This window comes from Phodopus roborovskii, unplaced genomic scaffold (genome assembly GCF_943737965.1).
Source record: "Phodopus roborovskii unplaced genomic scaffold, PHOROB, whole genome shotgun sequence".
In the NCBI taxonomy this organism is placed as follows: Eukaryota; Metazoa; Chordata; class Mammalia; order Rodentia; family Cricetidae; genus Phodopus; species Phodopus roborovskii.
In genome coordinates, this window is record NW_026126459.1 from 26,379,199 (window position 1) to 26,402,384 (window position 23,186).

The window sequence follows — 23,186 nt, forward strand, 5'->3', positions numbered from 1 at the left end:
GTCTTGTTTGTTTTGAGACAGGGTTTCTTTTTGTGTAGCCTTGGCTGTCCTAGAACTAGTTCTGTAGACCAGGCTGATGCCTCAAAAGAAAAAAAACAAACAAACAAACAAAAAACAAAAAAAGAAAAAAAAAGGGGGTGCTCTTTGGCACAATGGTTGCCTAGCATGCAGGTGGCCCTGGGTTTGATCCCCAGCACCTCAAACCATGAAGGTTATCCTCAGTTACACAGTGAATTTGAAATTAGCCTGGATAGGCTATTTGAGATCCTGTCAAGAAAAAAGTAAAACAAAACAAAAAATACAACTACCACCAAAAAGAAAAAAAAAAGTCAAATGACAAAATAAAACAAAAAACTCACAGAAATAAAATGAGTTTAACATTTCCTTTTAAGGGCCTACAAGGTACTAGGATAGCCAGAGCTTTGGGCAATTTTGAAATCTAAACTACTAGGCATATATCCCAAAGTCAGTGACCAGGGTCCCTCACACATTTACACTCTCAAGCTGAATCAAATTTGACAGGTGGAAAGCCTATGCCTTCTCTAATTATCCATTTGTGCTTCCCTTTGTTTCTATAAATGCCACAGTTAGCTTGATAGTATATTTTCTAGCTAGAACACAGGGAGATCAAAATAAAAACCAAAACCTACCCCATGCTGGAAATACTCAAGCAGCAAGATATCTAAATGAGAACAGGGAGTTTTGCTGTACATAAGCTATTGTCGTTTCAAAGACACAGGATGAACAGATGTATTGTTCAGAAAAGGCCAGTTTTTTAAATGCTTAAAAGAATTTGGTCCACATATGTCAGAGAACACAAATGCAGTGCTATTTTTTGTAACCCAAGTTTTCTGTCTGTGTTAGCTGGATCCTGTAGGATAGCTTCACATCATTATGTTTCATTAACTAGGATGGGAAGTGATTTTTTTTAAATCTGAGGCAGTAAGTATTTAACCAAACTATCAAGTTGTCTACTTCAGCAATACATAGAAGGTTCTGGCATCAAGTAAGTGAGGAGTCAAAGTCTCAGCAGTTAAAAAAAAAAGTACTTGCCAGTTTGAAAGTCACAGACAGTTTACTGTTCTATAATTAGATAAAGAGAAAAAAGAAGAACCCTTGGGTAGCAGGAATAATCAAGAGTCTTCCACAGTCTGGTATCTGCAAGGAAATGAGAAAAAAGTTTTTACTTCCTTCAATGACAGAAGTACTAACTACATCTGACCACAGTTCACACAGAAATTTACTGTTAGCTATAAGACACTGAGTACCTGATGATCCTCTCCTCTTTAGTACCCCTGTGTACATGGAAACTTGCTAATTGAATTAAAAACATTCTTCACAGTCATCAACATGCATTCCTTGTGTCTAGAGTTTCACAAGTGAGACTGACTTTCTAGGCAAATGACTACTTTGAACAATTCTGAATGAATTCTAACTAACTTACGTTGGTATTTTTCCTCTCAAATACTCTATTACTCATTAATTTAATAGTATTGATGTGAGTATACAGAAGCTTAAAAATTACATCCATTCAGGGCTGGAGAGATAGCTTGGCAGTTAAGACCATTTGTTGTTCTTGTAGAGGAGGACCCAGGTTCAATTCCCAACACTCACAAGATGGTTCATAACCATCTGTAACTCCACTTCCAAGGAATGTGATACCCTCTTCTGACCTCTATGGGCACCAGGCATGCATGTGGTAGACACATATACATTAGGCAAAACATTCACAAAATAAAAATAAGTTAATTTAATAAAAATTTAACAATTACATTTAGTGTGTGAGTGTGAGTGTGTGTGTGTGTGTGTGCATGTACTTGCACAGCTGTTAGAGGACACTGTTTTGGGAAACAGTTCTTTCCTTCTAACAAATGGATCCCGGGGATAGAGCTCAGTCCCTTAGGCTTGGAAGCAAGAACCTTTACCTACTGGCCTCTCACCTCTCCTTTTTTGAGAAGAGTTTCATGTAAACTAGGTTGTCCTTAAACTCAATAGCCAAGGTTGATCCTCTTGTCTTCACTTCCCAAGTGCTGGGATTACAGGCTTGTGCTATTATGCCCAGCTTTTCATACTTGGTCCTTAAGGAAAATCGTATCTTCTATTTCTTTGTACCCTTCCACTTTAAAGCTTAAAAAATAAAGTTTTTTTTTCATTGAGGGGATTAAGAAAAAGCTGTATGTATTTGTGCAAACCTGTAATCCCAGCATTCATAGAGGCTGAGGCAGAAGAAGCCTGCATTTGAGGTCAACTTTGGCCTAAATAATCTACATGCTATCTTAAATAAAAAAGGGAATTATACAGAAAAAGAAATTCATCACTAAGAGTGTGTAATAGCACTATAACAGTTAAGTTAAAAAGCCAAAGTACTAGAGGATACCAGATACCTTCACTCCTGGTAGCCAGGAGACAGAGAAAGGTGGATCTCTATGAGTTGGAGGCCAGCCTGGTCTAGTTCCAGGGCAGCTAGGGTTACATAATAAAGAGACCTGTCGCAAATGGGGAGGGGTGAGTGGGAAGGAATTTCTTGCCTAAATCTTCTAATTTTTCATTATAGAGCTGTTTTTCTTATTTACTAGATAGCTATATACTGTATGATTATTAGACATCTTGTGAAACATATTAAAAGAGTAATTCAAAGTTTGTGGTGATAATCTTGTTTGTACAAATAAAGCTTGCCTAATGATCAGAGGGTGGAGCCAGCCACTAGCTAACCATAGAGGTTTGGAGGTCTGTACAGACAGACAGGAAGTAAGGTGGCTGGACAGAGAGAGGAATATAGGTGGGAGGAGACAGGAACTTGGTCTCTTTCAGTTTAAGGATTTCAGTTTAAAGCTCTAGTGGCTGTTTGCTTCTCTGATCTTTCAGTTTTCACCTCCCAATATCTGACTCTAGGTTTTTGTTATTAAGACCAATTAGAACTTGTGTTAAAAAACTTCACTGTTTATCCAGATCTGTTCAATGTATTCTTTCTGATACACCTCAGTACTGCACTGTCTCTCCTGGGGCCAAATTTCATTTTCTGGTTTCTAGATACAAGTCTACCAAGCTGGGCAGACTGAGGTTAGCCTAACGTGCAGAGCAAATTCCAGGACAGGCAGGGCTAAACAGAAAAATCCTCTCTCTCTCTCTCTCTCTCTCTCTGTCTCTCTCTCTCTCTCTCTCTCTCTCTCTCTCTCTCTGTGTGTGTGTGTGTGTGTGTACCTACCAAAAGTGGCCAATTGCTAGAAAAACCTAAATATTTAAAAAAATTATTTATTTTCCTTTTATGTACATTGGTGTTTTGCCTGCATGTATGTCTGTGTGAGGGTGTCAGAGCCTGGAGTTAGAGAGTTGTGAGCTGCCATGTGGGTGCTGGGAATTGAACCTGGGTCCTCTGAAAGAGCAGTTAGTGCTCTTAACTGATGGGGAAGGTCCTTCTGTATATAAGTTTCTCTTATTGGCTGATGAGTAAAACACTGGTCAGTAGCCAGGCAGGAAGTACAGGCAGGGCTACCAGAAGAGAATTCTGGGGAGAGGAGGCAGAGAGAAGTGGATAGAGAGGCATCATGTAGCTGAGGAAGGAGTAATAGATCTGGGATTCTCCAGTAAGATAAAACCAATGTGGAAATAGATTAATAGAAATGGGTTAATAATTAAGAGAGAGCTAGCCAATAAGAAGCCTGAGCCACCGGCCAAACAGTTTATAATTGATATAAATCTTTGTGTGTTTATTTGGGAATAAATGATTGTGGGACCAGGTGGGAAAGAAACTCTGCTACAGCTGGGCCACCTCTTCAGCCATGAAATTAAAATTGATAAATCTTATTGCTAATGACTAAAGGGTGCTTTCTTTTATTATTATTGAACACTTTAAAATTTTTTTTTTTTGAGACAAGGTCTCACTATGCAGCTCTGTCTACAATTCACATTGTAGATGAGGCTGGCCTTTAACCCACAGAGATCTGCCTGCTTCTGCCTCTCAAGCACTAGAATTAAAGGTATGCAACTACCATACCTGGCTATTTATTACTACTACTACTACCCCATTATTATTATCATCATCATCATCATCATCATCATCATCATCATCATCGAGACAGGATCTCTATATAGGCCTGACTGTCCTAGAAGCATGCTGTGTAGATCAGGCTTGCTTTGAACTCAGAGATCCTCTTGCCTCTTAACTGTCTGAGTGCTGTGTGACACCGTGCCTGGCTGGGTGTTTCCACTTAGCTTTTATAACTTATCAGAGGAAAACATTATGTCTGGTACAAGATTCATCTGCTTCAGTTTAGATAGGGACTGGACAGCAACAGACCAATCCCTCATTTATTTGATAAATATTCATTGAAGGACTGCTATCTGCAAGACAGCTGAAACAGAATCCTGTCCCAGCTTCCTGAAGTTCCTCTGCCACCAGCAGAAGGGCTGGGCAACCTCAGGCAAGATAGTTAAGCTTAGCTTTACCACCAGCACACAAAAGGGCCTCCAGGAAAGATTTCATGTAGGAAAAGTAAAGGATTTTGATTTCTTCACAGAGATTTTTGTGAGGTTCTACACTTATTACTACTAGGTAATATCAACAATGCAATTTTTTTTTTAAAAAAAGATATTATTTATTTATTTTGTATACAGTGTTCTGCCTACAAGTAGGCTACACCTGCAGGCCAGAAGAAGGCATCAGATTTCATTACAGATGGCTGTGAGCCACCATATGGTTGCTGGGGATTGAACTCAGGACCTCTGGAAGAGCTCTTAACCTCTGAGCCACCTCTCCAGACTCCTAGTACAAGACTCTTAAGAGACCCAAAACTTAAATGCTCATTAAAAAGTGTGATTTTTTTTTAAAATGGGAATTAAACAGTATTGCATAGAGAAAGATTTCAGAGCAGTGAAGCACGGGTGTTTAATTTATCTCAGTCCATTACAAAAGGCAGGATAGATCTAGAATGCAACTTTGATGTCAAACAAAAAGGCAATATGTACTAACATCAGGGAAAAGAACTTAGCATAGTAATAAAATTTTAAGTAGTAAATGCCTATTCATTAGCCTGTAAAGCCATTATAGAGACTATATATGTAAAACACACACACAAAGCTTTAATTTAGTATCATCTGGAAGAAATTGGACTCAAATTGCTTTATGTCCAGTTAAATCTTGCTACCATCTGAAGAGATAGTAAAATGAAATACTTACTTGAGAAAGATGTTCAGTTACTGTGCATTTCCATCTATAAGAATAAACATTTAAAAATAAATATACTATGTCAATTGAAATTCATTCCACCCTCAGTGCTTTCTAAACACAAATTTAAACACAAAATACTTTATTTTTCTTTTTGGTTTTTTTGAGATAGGGCTTTCTGTAGCTCTGGCTGTCCTGGTCTCAGTAGACCAGGCTGGCCTTGAACTCACAGAGATCCACCTGCCTCTGCCTCCTGAATGCTGGGATTAAAGGTGTGTGCCACTGCTGCCTGGCATAAACATAAATTACTTATTCCTAGGATATATGGGGTAGTAATAATCTTAAAGCAAAATTCAAAATTAATGATTTGATTCCACTGAGAATCATGGGAAAAGAAAACAGTCTTGGCAGGCAGTGGTGGCACACCTGTCTCTGCTTCCTGAGCACTGGTATTAAAAGCATGCACCACCATACTCAAGTTTTAATTTCTTGTTTGTAACCAGACATAGAAGTATCGTGGAGTGAGTGAGGTGCTTTGAACACAAAATTTACAGAGTCACACTTCCTTTCAGCATCTTTCAGCATCAGGCTTAACATACCTAAATAATTAAAGCAACTGTTTTTGTTACAATGAAGAGAGTAAGAATATTTTGACCTCTATTTCACTTACTATTTTTCCATGGCAGGACATAGGGTAGAGACTTGGGAACTCGCATGCCTGAAGCCAGGTTACTCTTATGTTCCATAACTATGTTGTTTGCAGGACTGGAAAAAATAAAAGGGAATAATTTTATGTCATCATACCAATATTCTTCAGGCACACACACAAGACAATCAAAATGTGTTTTTAAGTGGTGGAAAGCAACCATTCATCTGAAATTTAAGTATAGTTCTTTTTATTTAGAAAAGAGGAGATGCCGATGGAGGATGGGGGATGTCCTTCTATTCATATGTTTCTGAATATATGTTATGAATAAAACACTGATTGGCCAGTAGCCAGGCAGGAAGTATAGGTGGGGCCACCAGATGAGCCACCAGGGGGATGCCATGTAGCAACTGGGAAGATAGGATGCTGGGAATTCTCCGGAGGAGGAGGCCATGTAGAAATACATAGATTAATAGTTACGGGTTAATAATTAAGAGAGCTAGCCAGTAATAAGCCTAAGCCATTGGTCAAATAGTTTATAATTCATATAAGTCTCTGTGTATTTATTTAGGGCTAAATGGCCATGAGACGAGGTGAGACAGAAACTCCTAACAATTCTTCACTTAGGCTGATTACCATTTCTCTGAAAATGTTCTTTATGACATATGTACATTAAGATGGGGTTAACTTTGTTTGTACACACCTTTGATCCCAGCACTTAGGAGGCAGAGGCAGGCGGATCTTTGTGAATTAGAGGCCAGCCTGGTCTACAGATTGAGTTCCAGGATAGGCTCCAAAGCAATACAGAGAAACCCTGTCTTGAAAAAAAAAATAACAAAAACAAAACAACAAAAAAGCAGAGCAAAATAATAACAAGATGGAGTTAACTGTTTACATTTACATTTTATAGAAATATCAATGACATCTACTGGTCATTACCACTGTTAACAAGACAGATTTGTCTATTCATGGCTGGAACTCCATATACCAGGCTGCTGTCAAACTCACAGATTTGTTGGCATTTGTCTCCTGAGTGAGTGCTCAGATGAAAGCTATTTCCCACCATGCTGGGCTGCAACAGATCTCTTCATAAATTATAATTTTTATGTATATGCATGTCTTGTCTACATGTATGCCCATGCACCACTTGTGTGCCTAGTGCCTACAAGAGGGCAGTGGAGGCTGTTGGAGTCCCCTGGAGCTGGAGTTACAGAGAGTTGGGAGCCAGTATTTGAGTTAAAGGAATTGAACCTGGGTCCTCCGTAAAAGCAGTCTGGAGCCATCTCTCCAGCCCCTGTAATAAATCTCTTAAGAACTGAAGTTGCCACAAAAACTAATCTGTTTTTGTTATTGACTCAAAATAGTATGCATTTATTAACTGACCTCAGTAACTAAGAAGTGAAAAAAAATTAAGTATTTTAGGAGTGTTGGAACTAAGCTCTGGTCCTTTAAAGGGCAACAAGTGCTCTTAACCTGATTCTGGAAAAAAAAATTCCATTTGGGTCACGGTGTATGAATGCATGTGCACATCATAGCATGCATGCAGAGGCCAGACAACAACTTGTAAGTCTGTTTTCTTCTTTCACTATGTGGGTCTTGGAGGCCAAACACAGGTGTCAGGCACAGATGCAAATAAATGCTTGTACTCATTGAGCTGTCTCACCAGCCACAGGATTTGTTCCCTACCCCAGGCATCGGTTATCTAGGGTAAAAATGGTCTAATTATTATAACTGGAGAACTTTTTCCAGTCTTAGAACAATGCTAACCCAGCAAAAATAACAACAAAGAAAAAAGCCCCAAACAATTAAAATATAAGAATATCAGGCAATATTGCTTTTCTTATTAGATTATATTTCCAGTACAAAGCCTATGATTTTATGGATCAAAAGATAAGTAAAGCTTACAGTTAAGAGCACTTGCTGCTCTTGCAGCACACTGTAGCTTGCTTCCCAGTGCCCATGTCAGGTGGATCACAGCCACCCTATCTCTAGCTCTCTAGCTCCAGGGTATTTGACAACCTCTTGTGCCAACACACACACACATTTGGCAACTGTGAGGATAGCCTCTCTTTCAAAATAAGAAAAAAGCCCTTACTAAACAGTATTTGTACTAGGTTATCATCAAGAATCCTCATCAAGGAAAGATGGTGGCTTGTGTTATTATTATTATTATTATTATTTTTTTTTTTTGAGACATGGTTTCTCTGTGTAGTTCTGGCTGTCCTGGAACTCACTCTGTAGATCAGGCTGGCCTAAAGCTCAGAGATTTGCCTGCCTCTACTTCTCTTGCTGGAATTAAAGGTGTGTGCCTCCACACCCAGCTCTTAATATTTTTTTTTGATTTGGGGTAGTAGTGAGGCAAGAAAGACCATTTACTTTACCTGTTGTTGCCACAGAAGTTGGCTGTGCCCCAGACAAATGGGGTGCTAGTCTGTTCCCACAGATCTGCCAAAGGAAACAAGACAGTTTGTGATACTACAAAAACAAAACAAAAAAACCAACCAAACAAAAAACAAATAAACCCCGAAACACCAACCCATGTTCGTTGAATCTGTCAGATGGGAAATAATATAGCTAAGTTTTGAGGAATGTTAAGTGAAAACTGACTGAGTGTCCTGCCCAAGTAATATAGACGCAGGAATTTAACAACTGCAGGGTAAAAAAAAAAAACAAAAAACGTAAGAGCCATAAATAATAGTAATCATACTTAGTAACAATTACACACAGATGGTACAACAGGACTTATGGGGAAAACAAATGTAAAGAAATGTTTCTTTACTGGGTGCTGGGTGTCGGTGGCACATGCCTTTACTCCCAGCACTTGGGAGGCAGAGGCAGGAGGATCTCTGTGAGTTCAAGGCCAGCCTGGTCTACAGAGCGAGTTCCAGGATAGGCTCCAAAGCTACACAGAGAAACCCTGTCTTGAAACAAAACAAAACAAAGCAAAACAAAAGAAATATTTCTTCTACTCAAGGGGATAGGCTGCTATATGTGTTTGCACAGTGATACAAATGTGCTCATTTGGGGCCCCTAAAATAATAAGGCATTCCAAACAACATGGTATGTTCAAAAAAGAAAATTTTCCTTCGGTCTTAAGCAAATGATGGGAGATCTAAATATATGAAAAAAAAAAAGAGGGGCATCTCACCTTTATCCCAGTCTTCATCACAAGGAGGGCACTGCCATGTGCTCTCAGTCAGAGTCTCTTGTCCAAGGTTCCTGGTTTGGTTGACTGCAAGACAACAGAGATTTGACATACAAAGAAAGAAAGGGGAGGAGGACCAGCTAGGTTATTCTGTTTAAGGGGGATTTAAGGCCTTTAAAGGCTGCAGGGTAGTCTATCGAGTCTTTGTTTCTAAATACGGATAGGATGAAAGCTGATAGGAACAAGAAGCAGAAACAAAGACCATTACCATATTTATGGCAATAACAGGATTATTAATTTACTGAGACAAGGTCTCAAACTCAAAGATGACCTTCAGGTCCTCCTGCTTCCACTTCTTAAGTTCAGGGATTATAGGTCAGTGCCACCAAGCCTATGATTTTCCTGGCACAGAGCTAGAACCCAGCTTTTTCCGTGCGAGGCAAGTGGTTGGAACCACCAAGCTCTATCTTCAGCCTCAAGGACTTTATTTTTAGATGATTTATTATAATAGTAGAAGAGAAAACAGTCTGACCTATATAAGAATCTAACAACTTACTGTTACAATGACATAACCATCTCAAAGGCAGAAAAATGATGAAAGCCAGAAAACAAGCTGATGATGTAGCATAACTAAAAATTGACTGGCTAACCCCCAGTACTGGAACACTTTAGCCAGCTAGTCAGGCTTACCCACATCCTGCTCAATACAGCTTTTGTCATCACAGCTTGAGATGTGATGACTGATTTCAGCCCGGGGAACCTGGTGCCGAGCATTGAAGGGACAAGTAGCCAATTTGTTTGCCACATCAGGATGATTCTGTGGAATCAAAATTAAGGGATCTATTAATATTTTGGAACTCAAAATCCACAGAAACTAGCTCAGCCTTTTTCTATAAATGCCTCAGTGAAATCCCTCAGCAAATTTTAATGTCTCAGCTGTGGTGGACACATTCAGCCATGGTAGGCAACTCATCACAGAAACCTAAGAGGGAATTATTTATCACCCACACAGACCATGAAGCTACCTACTATCTCAGAAGCATCAAAATGCGCGCGCGCGCGCACACAGACACAGACACACACACACACACACACACACACACACACACACACTCACCCTCTCCCTCCCCCCCCCCCCCACTCTCTGGGATTTTAGTGGCATATAAAGAGCAAAGCAGTTAGTTTGAGCCATCTCTTCTCCAGCTGTCAGACAGCACAGCCTGCAATGCTGGAGCTCTCTGGGTGTCTTTGAAAGCTGACATTTAGGATCAACACTAACAATCAAACAGTGCACTGCAGCAGAGCCCTGCTATTGCAATGTGACAGTGCTGACAATCAGGGAGCTGTAGAGACAAGCTAACAATTTTTCGGACCAACACATGGACACTAAAGTACTGATGCCTGGAATGAGGCCCTGAACATTTAACTGTTTTTGGAGAAAGGGTTTCTTTGTGCTGTTCTGGCTATCTTGAACCCTTTGTAGATCAGGCTGGCCTGGCCTCTGCCTCCCTAGTGCTGGGATAAAAGGAGTGTTACCACTGCTCGAAGAACAATTTAATTCAAATAACAGGCACTTTGTGGGCTAGTACCTTGCTTTAACCTCCCCCCCAAAGGATTTATTGTCACCCAAATGTACAATGGCAAATGTACCAGCGACTTAGAAATTTAAGAAAAAAAGAGGCCTGGAGAGATGCTCCTATCCTTCCATATGATCTGAGTTTGTTTTCTGGTACCCAAATTAGAGGTCTGACAACTGCTTGTAACACCAGCTCCAGGGAATTTAACACTTGCTTCTGGACTCTGTGGGCAGTGGGCAATGAGATATGACTCAGTGGGTAGAGGAGCCTGCCACCAAGTCTGATACCTGAGGATATCCAGGACCCATTTGGTGGAAAGAGAGAGCTAATTCTACAGGTTGTTTTCTTTTACAAGCACACTGTGGCACACACACACTTGCACACATACACATGCTAAAATGTTTTGTCATTGTTTTAAAGAGAAAGAACAAAGTTGGGTGGATAGGGAGGATCTGAGAGTAATTGGGGGAAGGGAAGCACAATCAAAATATGAGAAAAACTTTTGTCAATAAAAAGTTTTAAATATGTGTCACAAACAAAACTCAAAATGTAAGACTAGTGAGAAGCAGGCTGGAAAAAACCCAGTACTAAGAAATCTGCATGGGTCTAGAGAGATTGTTTATTGAGCAATCATGAGGACCTTAGTTTGGATTCCAGCACAGCTGGTGGCCATGTGAGAGGAGCAGCAGGTGGCAATTGAAGTTCCAGGGGTCAGTCCACCAGGAGGCAACTCCCTGATGGGTGAACCTCAGATAGGCAGGGCCCCTTGCTTCTGCTATGCCTTCATGTGTTTGCCACTGCTCTGTCTCTGGTATCCAGTATGGTGTGAATGGGTGTGGGGAGATCCCCACTGCTTGTATGAAATATAGTGTGTTTATCTCATGGAAACATCCAATTCTAATGGTTATTTTTACCTGTGGATTATTATGAAGATGATTCCTTCCTAAGCTGTACTGTCTAACTGATAATAGTAATGTTAGCTTATACAGAGTTTTGATGATAAAAATAAAACAAGGAAGTGTCACATAGCTAGAATACATGAATTTCTATTGAGGAGACACACAGACTATGGCTTAGGTTAATGATTAAGAAAAACAACTGAGTCCCAGTAGTCTAGCTAATTTAAATTCTTTTAACCTTAACCTTAACCTTGAGAGATGTGTTCACAGGTTTCAGAGTGCATCTTAGCTGAAACAAAGCTTTGAAAATAACTTAAGGTTTTGTCAAATAGCTTTGAGGTGAAAGACCCAAGAAGACAATCTAAAGTTTTAGAAAGGCACAGAGTTGAGTCAGGGACTCCTTAAAGTCAGGGAACAAGAACAGAGCAGCCCGATTATCATTACTTTTCTTGCTAGGTCTGGTTGGTGACCAAAAGGAGGTGATTAATTCCTTATATTCATTTCTGCCCTCCTTCAATCTCCTGATATAAAAAACTATTAATGAGTGTGTATGTACCCTAAAGATTTAAAGCAGAGACGACTGTCTTTTATGTATAAAAGTTTATGTTTGTACTAATGCACAAACTGACTTAGTGGAGCCCAATCTTTAAGGAGAGATACCTTGCCCAGCCTAGACACGGGTATGAGGGGAGGAGAGTGCCTTGGTCCTGCCTCAACAAGATGATGGGACACACTCAGTAGACTTCCTGGGGGAAGCCTTACCTTCTCTGAGGAGCAGATGGGAGGGTGGAGGGGGAGGAGAGGAAGGGGAACTGGGATTGGAATGTAAAAAAACAAGACATGGATGGAGGAAAGAGTCATAGTGACTGTGTATGCTTTTATGGCATGGATCTTTCAAAAAAATCACTGTATAAAATCACTGTATGTCCTTTCAACAGAGCACTACACAACATCCATGTGGGACTTGGCAGGGTGGGGGGTGGGGTGGGGGTTGGGGATGTGTGGGTGTGAGGTATATGTGTGTCCTGTTCAGCCAGAGTTCCTGCATGAGACAGTGAGCTACAGAACCTGACACCATTCCTTCTCAGCCAGCCCATCAGCTTGTGCATGTTTTGTTCACTTTCCTAGGAGTCTATAAAATCTATGAAATAAGATGCACCACAGCCATCTCGCTCTTGAATCCCTGTGGCAATATGGATGACAGAAGCAACTTAAACAGGCTTATTCTGCTTCATAAAAAAAAGAGAAAAAAGTTTAGGTTTGTGATTCCTTTTAAGATTACAAATAATTGGCCCTTCCTTTGTAACTGCAAAATGCAGCCTGTCAGTAAAAGACCTGAGAAGAGTATCTTTCTTGCCTACAAGATTAATCTATAACAAGTTGCTAGGGTATGAATGTATGTGGGTATTTGATGTAGTCATCCACTTGACAATGTAACCACATTGTAATTTTTATATTGTCTGAAAGATTTTGCTGGGGTATATAAGCTGTAAGGGAAAGAATAAAGAGAGTTAAAGTGAGTAAGAAGGAAAACATCTAGAGAGACAGAACAGACATTTCTGGATAGAGATAAATAAGCAAAGAGATTATTAGAACACAGAATAAAGAATATAGAAGAATAAAGAAGGAAACCATCAAGAGAGCATGTGTTTTTTCCCCTAACCCCCTTAGGTCAAAAAGTCTTAGTATGCACTAACTCCATGGATTCCCTTTGAGCCTGTCTATCTGGGCTTGCTGGGACTTCCTGTCTATCTGGTCTTCAGGCAAGCTTTTGTTAGCGTATAAACAAGATATCACCATAGTAATATTATAGACAGGCACCACTATACCTATGTAAGGGAAACAGCTTAAAAACTTTATTTAAAATGTGTATGAGGTGTTGGGCTCCCCTGTAGCAAGCAGTTATGAGCCACTCATAACTCTGGAAGAGCATACAGGTACTCTTAACTGCTGGTCATCTCTCCAGCCTCCACCTCTCTCTCTTTTTTGTTTCTATGGAACAACATTATCTCTCTATGCAGCCTTGGCTATCATGGCTGGCCTTTAGCTCTGAGTATCTCTGCCTACCTTTGCCACTTGAATGCTGGTATTAAAGGCATAAGCCACCATATCCAGCTAAATACTTTTAAATTTTATACATATGAATGTCTTACCTGCATGTATGTATATATATATCATATGTGTGCCTAGTCAGAAGAATGAGTCAGATCCCCTGGAATTGGCATTACAGATGATTGTGAACCACCATGTGGGTGCTAGGACTCAAACTCAAGTTTTCTGCAAGAACAACTGCTGAGTTATCTCTTCATCCTCCACCTAGTTTTTTCAGACATGATCTTTTTTGGGGCACAGGGTTCAAGGCAGGTTTTCTCTGGGTAGTCTTGGCTGTTTTGGAACTCTCCCTGTTGACCAGGCTGATCTGGAACTCAGAGATCTGACTGCCTCTGCTTCTTCCCAAGTGCTGGGATTAAAGCCACCAATTATCCTTGAGACCAGATTTTATCATGTATCCCAGGAGGTCACTATATAATTTACCTGTCTTTGACCTCATGGCAATGCTCCTGCCTCAACTTCCTGGTTACAACTGTCTGGATTACAGGTGCATGCCAGTATGTCTGGTTGGTTTGTATGCTTCTTTGTTTTGAGAGCTTCATGTAGCCCAGGCTAGCAAGCCCAACTTGCTGTATAGTTGAGGGTAACCTTGACCTTCTGATTTTCCTCATTAGTGCTGGGATGGTTTTATGTGGTTCAAGGGATTGAACCCAAGGCTTTATGCATGTGAGGCAAACATTCTATAAATTAAACTGTACCCCCAGCTCTAAATATTTTTTAAAAATATTAAATATGAATCATAATTTTGATTAAATGATAAACTTTTAGCATCTATATCTGACATTAGTGTTCTTTAAAAAATTAAGGACTGAAGAGATTGCTCTTGCAGAGGTCCTGGGTTTGGTCCCAGAACTCACATGGCAGCTTACAACCATCTGTAACTTCAGTTCCAGGGGACCTGATACCTTTTTACAAAATTTTCTAAGGTACCAGGTACACTTGTGGTACACTTATGTATATGCTGGCAAACACTTATATACATAAAATATAAATCTTAAAAAACTTTAAAGATCTTACTTTGAAAACCACCAAAGTACATTTTTTTCCTATGATTTATTTATTTGTGTATTTTATGTATGAGTGTTCTGTCTTCATGCACACCAGAATAAGGAATCTGATTCCATTACAGATGGTTGTGAGCCACCATGTGGTTGCTGGGAATAGAACTGGGGCCTCTGGAAAAGAAGTCAAGTACTCTTAACCAGAGCTGGTCTCCAAGATCTTACTTTGTTAATTATATGTCTCTTTGTGCGTGTATGTGCACATGTGGAAGGCCAGAAGAGGGCACTGGATTCCCCAGATTTGAAATGACAGGAAGTAGTGAGCTGACTGATATGGGTGGTAGAATTTTTGGCCTCTGGAAGAACAGCAGAGCTGGAGATGGCTTACCCACTGAGCCATTTCTCCAGCTCTGACATCAGTATTTTAACATTCTCTTTCACCCTGTACAAGTATTTATTTATTTATTTATTTATTTATTTTTTTAGTAGATTAGGCTGGCTTCAAACCCAGAGAGATCCACCTGTCTCTGTCTTCAGAGATCTGGGATTAAAGGTTTGCACCACCACCATCACCACCGACTGGCTAGTAGTTTTTAATTAACAGAGAACTAAGAGTACATTATATTAGCTATGTCTATGAAGAAGTAAGCAGAGAAAAAACACTAATTAAAAAAAAAAAAAGATTTTGGGGCTGGAGAGAAGGCTCACTGCTTAACAGTACTTACTGTTCTTGCAGGACACCTAACTGCAGGTCCCAGCATCTACATGGTGGCTCAGAACTGTCTGCTAATTCCAGTTCCAAGGGATCTGATGCCTTCTTCTGGCCTCTGCAGGCACCTGTGTGTACTTTGTGTATATAAACTTACAGGCAGACAGACGCACACATAAATTAAAAGAAAAAAATCTTAAAAAATAAAAAAAGATGTTGAAACTTGGAGAGTTATTTTTAGGAAGAATATTTTCTTGAGTTAAAAATTCTAAACAAGAAGTCAGAAAGAAATGTAATAGAGGAGTTGGAGAGAAGGCCCAGTGGTTAAAAACATTTGTGTTTTCAGAGGACCTAGGTTTGTTTCAAAGCACCCACGTAGTAGTTCAGAACTATCCTTTTAACTCCAGTTCCAGAGGATCCAATATTTCTTCAGACCTCCACAGGCACTAGGCACACACGGTGCATATATATATATATATATCTCCAACCAAAACATCTAAATGTATAAATCTAAAAATATTTTATAAATATTTTATAAATATATTTTATAAATATAAATAAAAATATTTTTTAAAGATATAGGGTGCTTAGTACTTAGCAGAATAAAGACACATCAAATTTATAAAGTAAGAGGGATTTATCATTACCAGGGGAAAAAGTTAGTGATTCCTCTGTTTTCCAACCGGTAAGATTCTAGAGACACTGTTTATAAACAATACTGTGTTGATAGTTAGAAGGAAGAAAATTAACAACAAAGACAAAAAATTGATATACTTGAATAAGACATCTGCAAATATTAGAACTTAACAAGGTAGAATCGACAAACAATCTGGCATTCAATTATGTTAAACAATTTGTTGCTTACAAAGCTTGGTTCTTCAGAAGAACTCAAGTTGACATGAAAGAGGCATATTATCAAAATACCCTACCTTTCTGCACTTGATAAGATGATAAGGGAACCTGCATGCCCTGATCTGGTGGTTTTTATCGTAGGGGCACTGTAATAACTTTTCAGGGTCCAGAGAGTCGACTGAAAGAAAGGAAAAAATACATTAAACAAAGTATAATAGGACCCTGTAAAACTATAGCAGCCTTTCAGATACATTAGTGTTTTCAATAAATCCACACTGAAAGAATAAGGCAGTCTAAAGAAAAGTTAAATTAAAACAAAGTGTGACTGGTCTTTAATCCCAGCACTGAGAAGGCAGAAGTAGGCAGATCTCTGAGTTTGAGGCCAGCCTGGTCTACACAGTAAGGTCTAGAACAGCCAGGACCACATGAAACCCTCAAAATCAAAAACAAAAAAACCCCCAACCCCCCCCCAAAATCAAACCAACCAAACAAAAAAGTTTGATTAAATGATAAAAAGTAAAACATAACTGAGAAAATATAATTGTGTATCACTGACTCTTAAGCATAATAGTACTAACAATGGCATGCTGAGGTCCCATTTACATTTGACTGAATATAGTTTTTATTCTTATTTTAAAACAAAAATGTTGCCGGGCATTGGTGGCCCATGCCTTTACTCCCAACACTTGGGAGGCAGAGGCAGGAGAATATCTGTGAGTTCCAGGCCAGCCTGGTCTACAGAGCTAGTTCCAGGACAGGCTCCAAAACAATACAGAGAAACCCTGTCTTGAAAAAAACCAACCAACCAACCAACCAAAAGGCATTCAAAGTGTCCCCCCCCCCTTTTTATGGTTTATCGATTAAAGGTGTGTGCCACCACTACCATGCCCTTTTCCTTTCTTAAAGGTAAGAATTTGGGATCATTTCTATTCTCTAGCTACTCCAAACAAGCTAGACAAACCCAACTAGCACACTAAAGGTGTAATGAATTGCTGATGTACCAATGTAACCATTGTGGCCTATGGATTCTACTCTCCCAATCCAGCTGACCCTATGGCAAGTTGAGGTTAATTAGCATCCTTGTCTATTTCTAGTAAACAAGTTGATAGCCATAGTTTCAATAGCATGTTCTATGGGAGAAGTATTAATAACTAGAGCTTTTCCCCAATCTCTTCTTCACTTTACTCCTGTGTGTTGTATTGGTAGCTCTAGTTTCCTTATCCGTGATTTTATTACTTTTGTCAGATAGGTGATTTTACTTTTCATGTTTTGGAACACAGATGAGAAAAAAAAAATTCCTTAATCTAATGACCAGCCAGCTAAAATAAAAACAAACTGCAAAGACAGAGCTTCCCACATCTAACACAACTGTAGACATGGACTGATGTGTCAATAAAACCCTGAGCCAGCTATTCAAAACTGCCCTTAGGCTATCCAAGCTGCCTTGGCTGTGCCCCCAGTCTTAACAACCCTGGTAAAGGAAAGGAAATCAAATAGTTAAGTACATTCTGAGAGCAAAAGGCAACCCAATAAAACATTCTTGCCACCTCTTGAAGGTAATGATAGAAGTAAAATAAAAAATTCACCTTTGATAAGAAGCTTAGAAACCTGAAGACTGCAATGAAAATCAGAAACAGAGGGGAATTGAAACAGACAGTTTCACTGGAAGAGTAGTAAACATGGAATAAATGGCTAACCATTGTCGTGATGCAAATGAGCCTGAAAGGTGATCTGAAGGACAGAGCAAATAGCGAGGAAAGTGTCCTAGAGGACAGGCATGCTATTATGCCAACTGAGCTCTTCTTAGCCAGCAATCTTATCTTATTTCTAAACCTTCGGAACACCAGGGAGCATTCAGAGATGAAATTCTTATTAGTTTTCCTTGATTTAATCCATTCCATCACTAGCAAATGTCAGCAACTGACAGAATGGAGGTACTCTATGATTCATACATATTATAACTGCCCATGTAGAGCACGAGTCAAAAGTTGATAATGAGAACTACCATATGCTTTACTTCTTGGTTTGGCAATACAGGTCAGCTCTAATCTACTGCTTTACACTGAAAAGAATTTCCTGCTGGTCAGTGATGGTGCACACTTTTAATCCTAGCACTTGGGAGGCAGAGGCAGGTGGATCTCTGTGAGTTCAAGGCCAGTCTGGTCTACAGAGTGAGTTTCAGGACAGCCAGAGAGCTGTTACACAGAAAAACCCTGTATTGAAAAACAAAAACAACAACAATAAAAAAAAAAAAAAAAAAAAAAAAGAATTTCCATCCATCCACCCATCCACCCATCCACCCACCCACCCACCCATCCATTTTGGTGTTGGTGACCAAATTATTGGTCTTGAGAATGTTATGCATTCTCACTTTATCACTGAGCTACATCCCAGTTTTTGTTTTTATTATTGTGTATATGGTATGTGTGTAGACCAGAGGATAACTTTATGGAGTTCTACTTTTATATAAATTCTAAAATCAAACTAAGGATGTCAGGCTTATATGGCAAGCACTTTACTGCTGAGGCATTTTACTGACCTGTTGGTTTGTCTTTTGATAATCTTGCTGTGAAGCTCATGCTGGCCTAGAAGTTGTGATCCTCCTGACTCAGCTTCCTTTGAGTTGGGATTTTAGTTGTGTACCATTACAGTTGGTTCTTATAATCCAGGCAAACCTGGCCCCACCCCTTGGGGGCCTGGCAAAGTGTGTTCCTCTGCTCACATGGCAAGCAGTACTCTGACTCTGTATGCAGGTGCAAAGGTCCCTTTAAGAGGCAAACTCTGCCTACTTCCTCTCTCTCTCTGCCTTTTCTCTGAGAAGGCAGGTACCTGGCTGGCTGGCTGGCTCTCTTTCTCTCTTCCCTTCCCTCTCCCCAATAAACTTTCCACATTAAGTCCTGTCTGATGGTGTAACTGTCTCTCACCTGCCATTTGTCTGTCACCCACCATGGAACCCTTCCAAGGTCTACCTTTCAACAAATCATAACAGTTCTCATAACTCTTAATTTTAAAGTGGTTTGTTTCAGACCATTTGTTCAGGGTGGTATGGCTGTGGACTAAAGTTTCTTATTTAAATTTGAATATTTATTTTTAAAACAATTTTTAAAAATCATTTATTTTCATTTTGTGTACATTGGGGTCTTGCCTGCACGCACATCTGTGTGATGTATGTGATCCCCTGCAACTAGAGTTTCAGACAGTGCTGCCATATGGGTGCTGAGAATTGAACCCGGGTCCTCTGGAAGAGCAGCCAGTGTTCCTTAACCACTGAACCATCTCTGTAGCCCTAAAATTTGAATTATTTCCATACTTCAACACCTCATAGACCTTCCTTTTTTCAGTTTTCACAGAGAAATCTGATTTTTTTTTTTTACAACATACAGTCTAGTTAGGCATCAAACTACACATAAATGATGCATTATTTTCTAAAAGCAGTAAGTAGTACATACTGTAAGTGTCTTCCATGCTGATGGCAAAGGAGTCCTGTTCAAGTGCTAGAAGGAAAAACATGGTTCAATCAGAAATGAAATGCATCAAAAGGCAGCCCCTGTGATGATATTTTGTTTCTGATCTAACAAATAAAACTTGTCTGAAGATCAGAGAAGCAAAGCAGCCAGCTAGCTCTCACCTCTACTACAGACCAACTCTACTACAGACCAAAGGGGTAATTCTGTTTCCATGATTCCTCAGACTGAATCTCAGACTGATTGCCTCTGGCTGACTGCCCAGACTGCCATGAGCTCCTATCCCCTCCACCTTATACTCCTCTTTCTGCCCAGCCATATGCCTTCCTGTCTCTACATCCCTAGCGCTGGGATTAAGGGCATTATCATTCCAAGTGCTGGGAACACTTCTGTGTGAGCTCTGCTTCTCTTTTAGACTGGATTAATTTCATGTAGCCCAGGGTGGCCCTGAAATAACAGAGGTCTGTCTGCCTCTACCTCCTGAATGCTGGGATTAAAAGTGTGTGCCACCTCTGCCTGGCCTCTATGGCTAACAAGTGTAGCTAGCTTTGCACTCTGATCTTCAGGAAAGCTTTGTTAGATCATAAACAAACAAAATACCAACATACAGCCCTAAGATGTAGAATCATTCCTGGAACTGGTGCTGCCCAAGTTCAATAAAACAAATCCTTAGTACATATATAACCTCTTCCCTAAACATTTCTTTTCTTTAAAGCATTCTTTACTCCTATGACTAATTTTAGCATCATTGCCTAATTAATATTCTTGGAATTAACTCCAGAGCTCACAAACAGCTAGATCAAATATGACTACTGACACAAACTATATTCAAATGAAAATGTAGCAATGTCCTTTAAGTGGTATTACAATACCTGGCACCGTTTACCTGTTATTAGGGCTTAATGATATTTAACATCAGTAATAGGGGGTAAGTCAAGGCCATAAAAAACCATTATTTAAAATTCCAGATAAACTACTTTAAAGCTCTTCTTTCCAGTGGGAGTGATGGCTAAATGGTTAAGAGCTCTGGTTGCTCTTGCAGAGGATCTGGGTTTGGTTCCCAGCACCCACACAGCTTACAAGTGCCTGTAACTCAGTTTTAGGGGATCAAATGTCCTCTTTGGCCTCTGTGGGCAACACATGCCCATGGTACACACAAACACATGTAAAATAAAATAAATCTTAATAACCATACCAATGTTCTCCCTTTCTAGCAATACTTTTACTCTGTTCCTCTCATTTCTTATACAATGGCAAGATGAGTACTACTCCAGCCATTACGATTACCTCTCTGAATTTAGGGTTTAAGAACTCACAGAAAACATGTATGAGGACAAATATAACATAAATGAAAAACATTAAAAGAGAAAATGTCTCAGTCTGAATTCTCTTTTACTGGAGAGCTCTATTGAACACTGGTTTAATTTACTTATTATTATGGGAAAACTAATTTTGTATATAACCACTCCCATAGAATCTTCTGAAAATTGGATGCACATACAGCTGTTGTCTCTAGGCAAGCTCTCCTTTGGCCTCTCACACAATTCCACACCCCTTCCCCCCCATTCTATGACATAAGCAGCATTAGAACCTTTGTTAGGAAATACAGGTGATCAGCCAAACTTCAGTTTAGTACTGTGCTGCAGGGCCCATTTGTTAATGACAATAATTAGGGAAACCATCTGAAAATTGTTCATGTTTGAATTAAACTATCCTGACCTTTTAGAACCCCTACTACAGTTGTCATATTTTGTTAATAATAATAATAATAATAATAAAAGTTATGGAAATAAAAACCAAGCATTGTGTGTTTTGATTTTAATGTATGTAAGAGTGATATGTGCAGTATTCAGCAACTTAAGAGAGACCACCTATTCTTTCTTAGCAAACAGACTGATTACAAGTAGATAAAAAGTGCTGGAATTCATCACCCAGCTGTCTCTTATCTTCCCCATCAAATTGTTAACAGGTGATTCAGTACCAGGCAGCTGTGAACTGAACCAAGTGTGAAACTGATGCTACTGTTTAAACCCTGGAAAAAAAAAAAACAAAAAAAAACTGCAGATCTCCGTAAAGTAGTAATTTCTCTCCCTTTACACAAAAGCCCCCGGATTCAAGAAGATTCAAGCTAGCGGGGGAAAAAGGAGCAGGCAACGGGGAGGAGGGTATCTTGAAAACAAGGTAGAAAAAGATGCCAGCCAGGCCGTCGAGTGGACGATGGCCGACGCAAGGGTGGCCGGGGCTCAAGGCAGGGGAGTGAGGGAGGGCACTACCTGGAAGGTATCCCACACGTGGACTGCTTCTGAGGGCCGACCCCAGCCAACACCTACCCACTTTCTTCTTTCCTACCTCAGTCCAGACGCTCTCCCCACTGCCGACTTCGCCTCACAGCCAGGCCCCGGCAACGCCCACTTCCGGCCTGATGCCAGGGCGGGGCCGCACTTCCTGTGACCGTGGCTTGCGCTGGCCCAGTGCAGCCAGGCCAACAGCTGTGATGCTTTCTCTGTTTGGCTCACGCTCCTGCTATCAAGGCTATCTCTTGGGGTATCTTCTGCCACTTTACTTTTAGCCACCACCCCTCCTCTACTCCCTGGCCAAAATAGTGGTACATGGGTGGAGAGCTTCCTTTGTCAGCTTTGGGGCGGCCATCTTAGAAAAACTAGGGAAAGAATAGGACTTGTCGGAACTGGGTGCTCTTTACAAGAAAGCCTTGCTTATGGAAGTTGTTGAGACAGAAATGTCATTTAGATTTTGAGAGTTCAAAAGAGGAATGATGGAGACAAGTACAACAGATTAAGAAAAAGGAGGAGACACAAAACACTTTGTTCAGGAAACACACCTTTCCAAAACTGTATTTGTATACCTGCTTAAAACTATAAATACTTGTCCCCAAAGTACTCAGGACTGATGGTCGAATGGGAGTACAACATATGCCAGGAAGTGGTAAAGACTAAATTCCTATAAAGGAATTAGTAGGGCCTGAGATGACCCGGGAAAGCATTAGGGAGAAAAAATGATTTATACTATAAATTTTATAGCCTTTGAAAAGGTGTTGACATTGTGGACAGATTTGGTGACAATATTTTAAAAATAACAAGTTGTAAAATATGTTGTATGACAGAAAATTTTGTACAGTCCAAAGTTTAGTTGTAGAAGTTGGCTAGCTGCTAAAATACTGGGGCTTCTGACATGTTTCAGTGATAGAGCCTAAATACAGTTTGAGAGGATCATCAGGATAGCAAAAACAAGGTATCGTAGGTGAATAGGGGCTTGGGAGTGGGACATTTTATTTTTCCATGACTAAATGTAAATAAATTACCAGCCGTGCTCCCCTCCACAGGATGAAGAGTCAATGCTTCATAGTTTTCAGTACAGAATAAGACCTTAAAAGGAACTGGGGAGTAGAGGCACAAGCCTGACATCTCAGCACGTGGGATGCTGAGGTAAGAGGATTGCCACAGGTCTGAGGCCAGCTGGGACAGCCTAAGCTACAGAGTGAGCCCCTGTCCTGCCTTGTCCTGCTTTGGTGGGGTGTGGAGTTCAGGTCCCAAAGAGGATGTGTGGGGGAGAAGGAGGAGACAGACACGATCTGAGGGTGAATCAATGTGACTGCCAGC

General features: G+C 40.1%; 1 protein-coding gene across 2 annotated transcripts; it reads right to left on the minus strand.

Moving 5' to 3' along the window:
- Positions 1–1,056: 1,056 nt before the first annotated feature.
- Gtsf1 (gametocyte specific factor 1) lies at positions 1,057–22,066 on the minus strand. Of its 2 annotated transcripts, none has more exons than XM_051189088.1 (9): positions 21,919–22,066; positions 19,555–19,599; positions 16,183–16,283; positions 9,646–9,772; positions 8,959–9,042; positions 8,192–8,255; positions 5,835–5,929; positions 5,177–5,210; positions 1,057–1,158 (listed from the first exon to the last, which is right to left on the minus strand). In XM_051189088.1, the coding sequence occupies exons 2-8, from the start codon at positions 19,568–19,570 to the stop codon at positions 5,194–5,196; spliced, it is 504 nt and encodes a 167-aa protein (XP_051045045.1). In that variant the 5' UTR covers positions 19,571–19,599; positions 21,919–22,066; the 3' UTR covers positions 1,057–1,158; positions 5,177–5,193. The 2 variants fall into 2 exon arrangements, with proteins under 2 accessions (XP_051045045.1, XP_051045046.1); XM_051189089.1 differs by lacking the exon at positions 21,919–22,066 and adding an exon at positions 21,071–21,112.
- Positions 22,067–23,186: the final 1,120 nt, after the last annotated feature.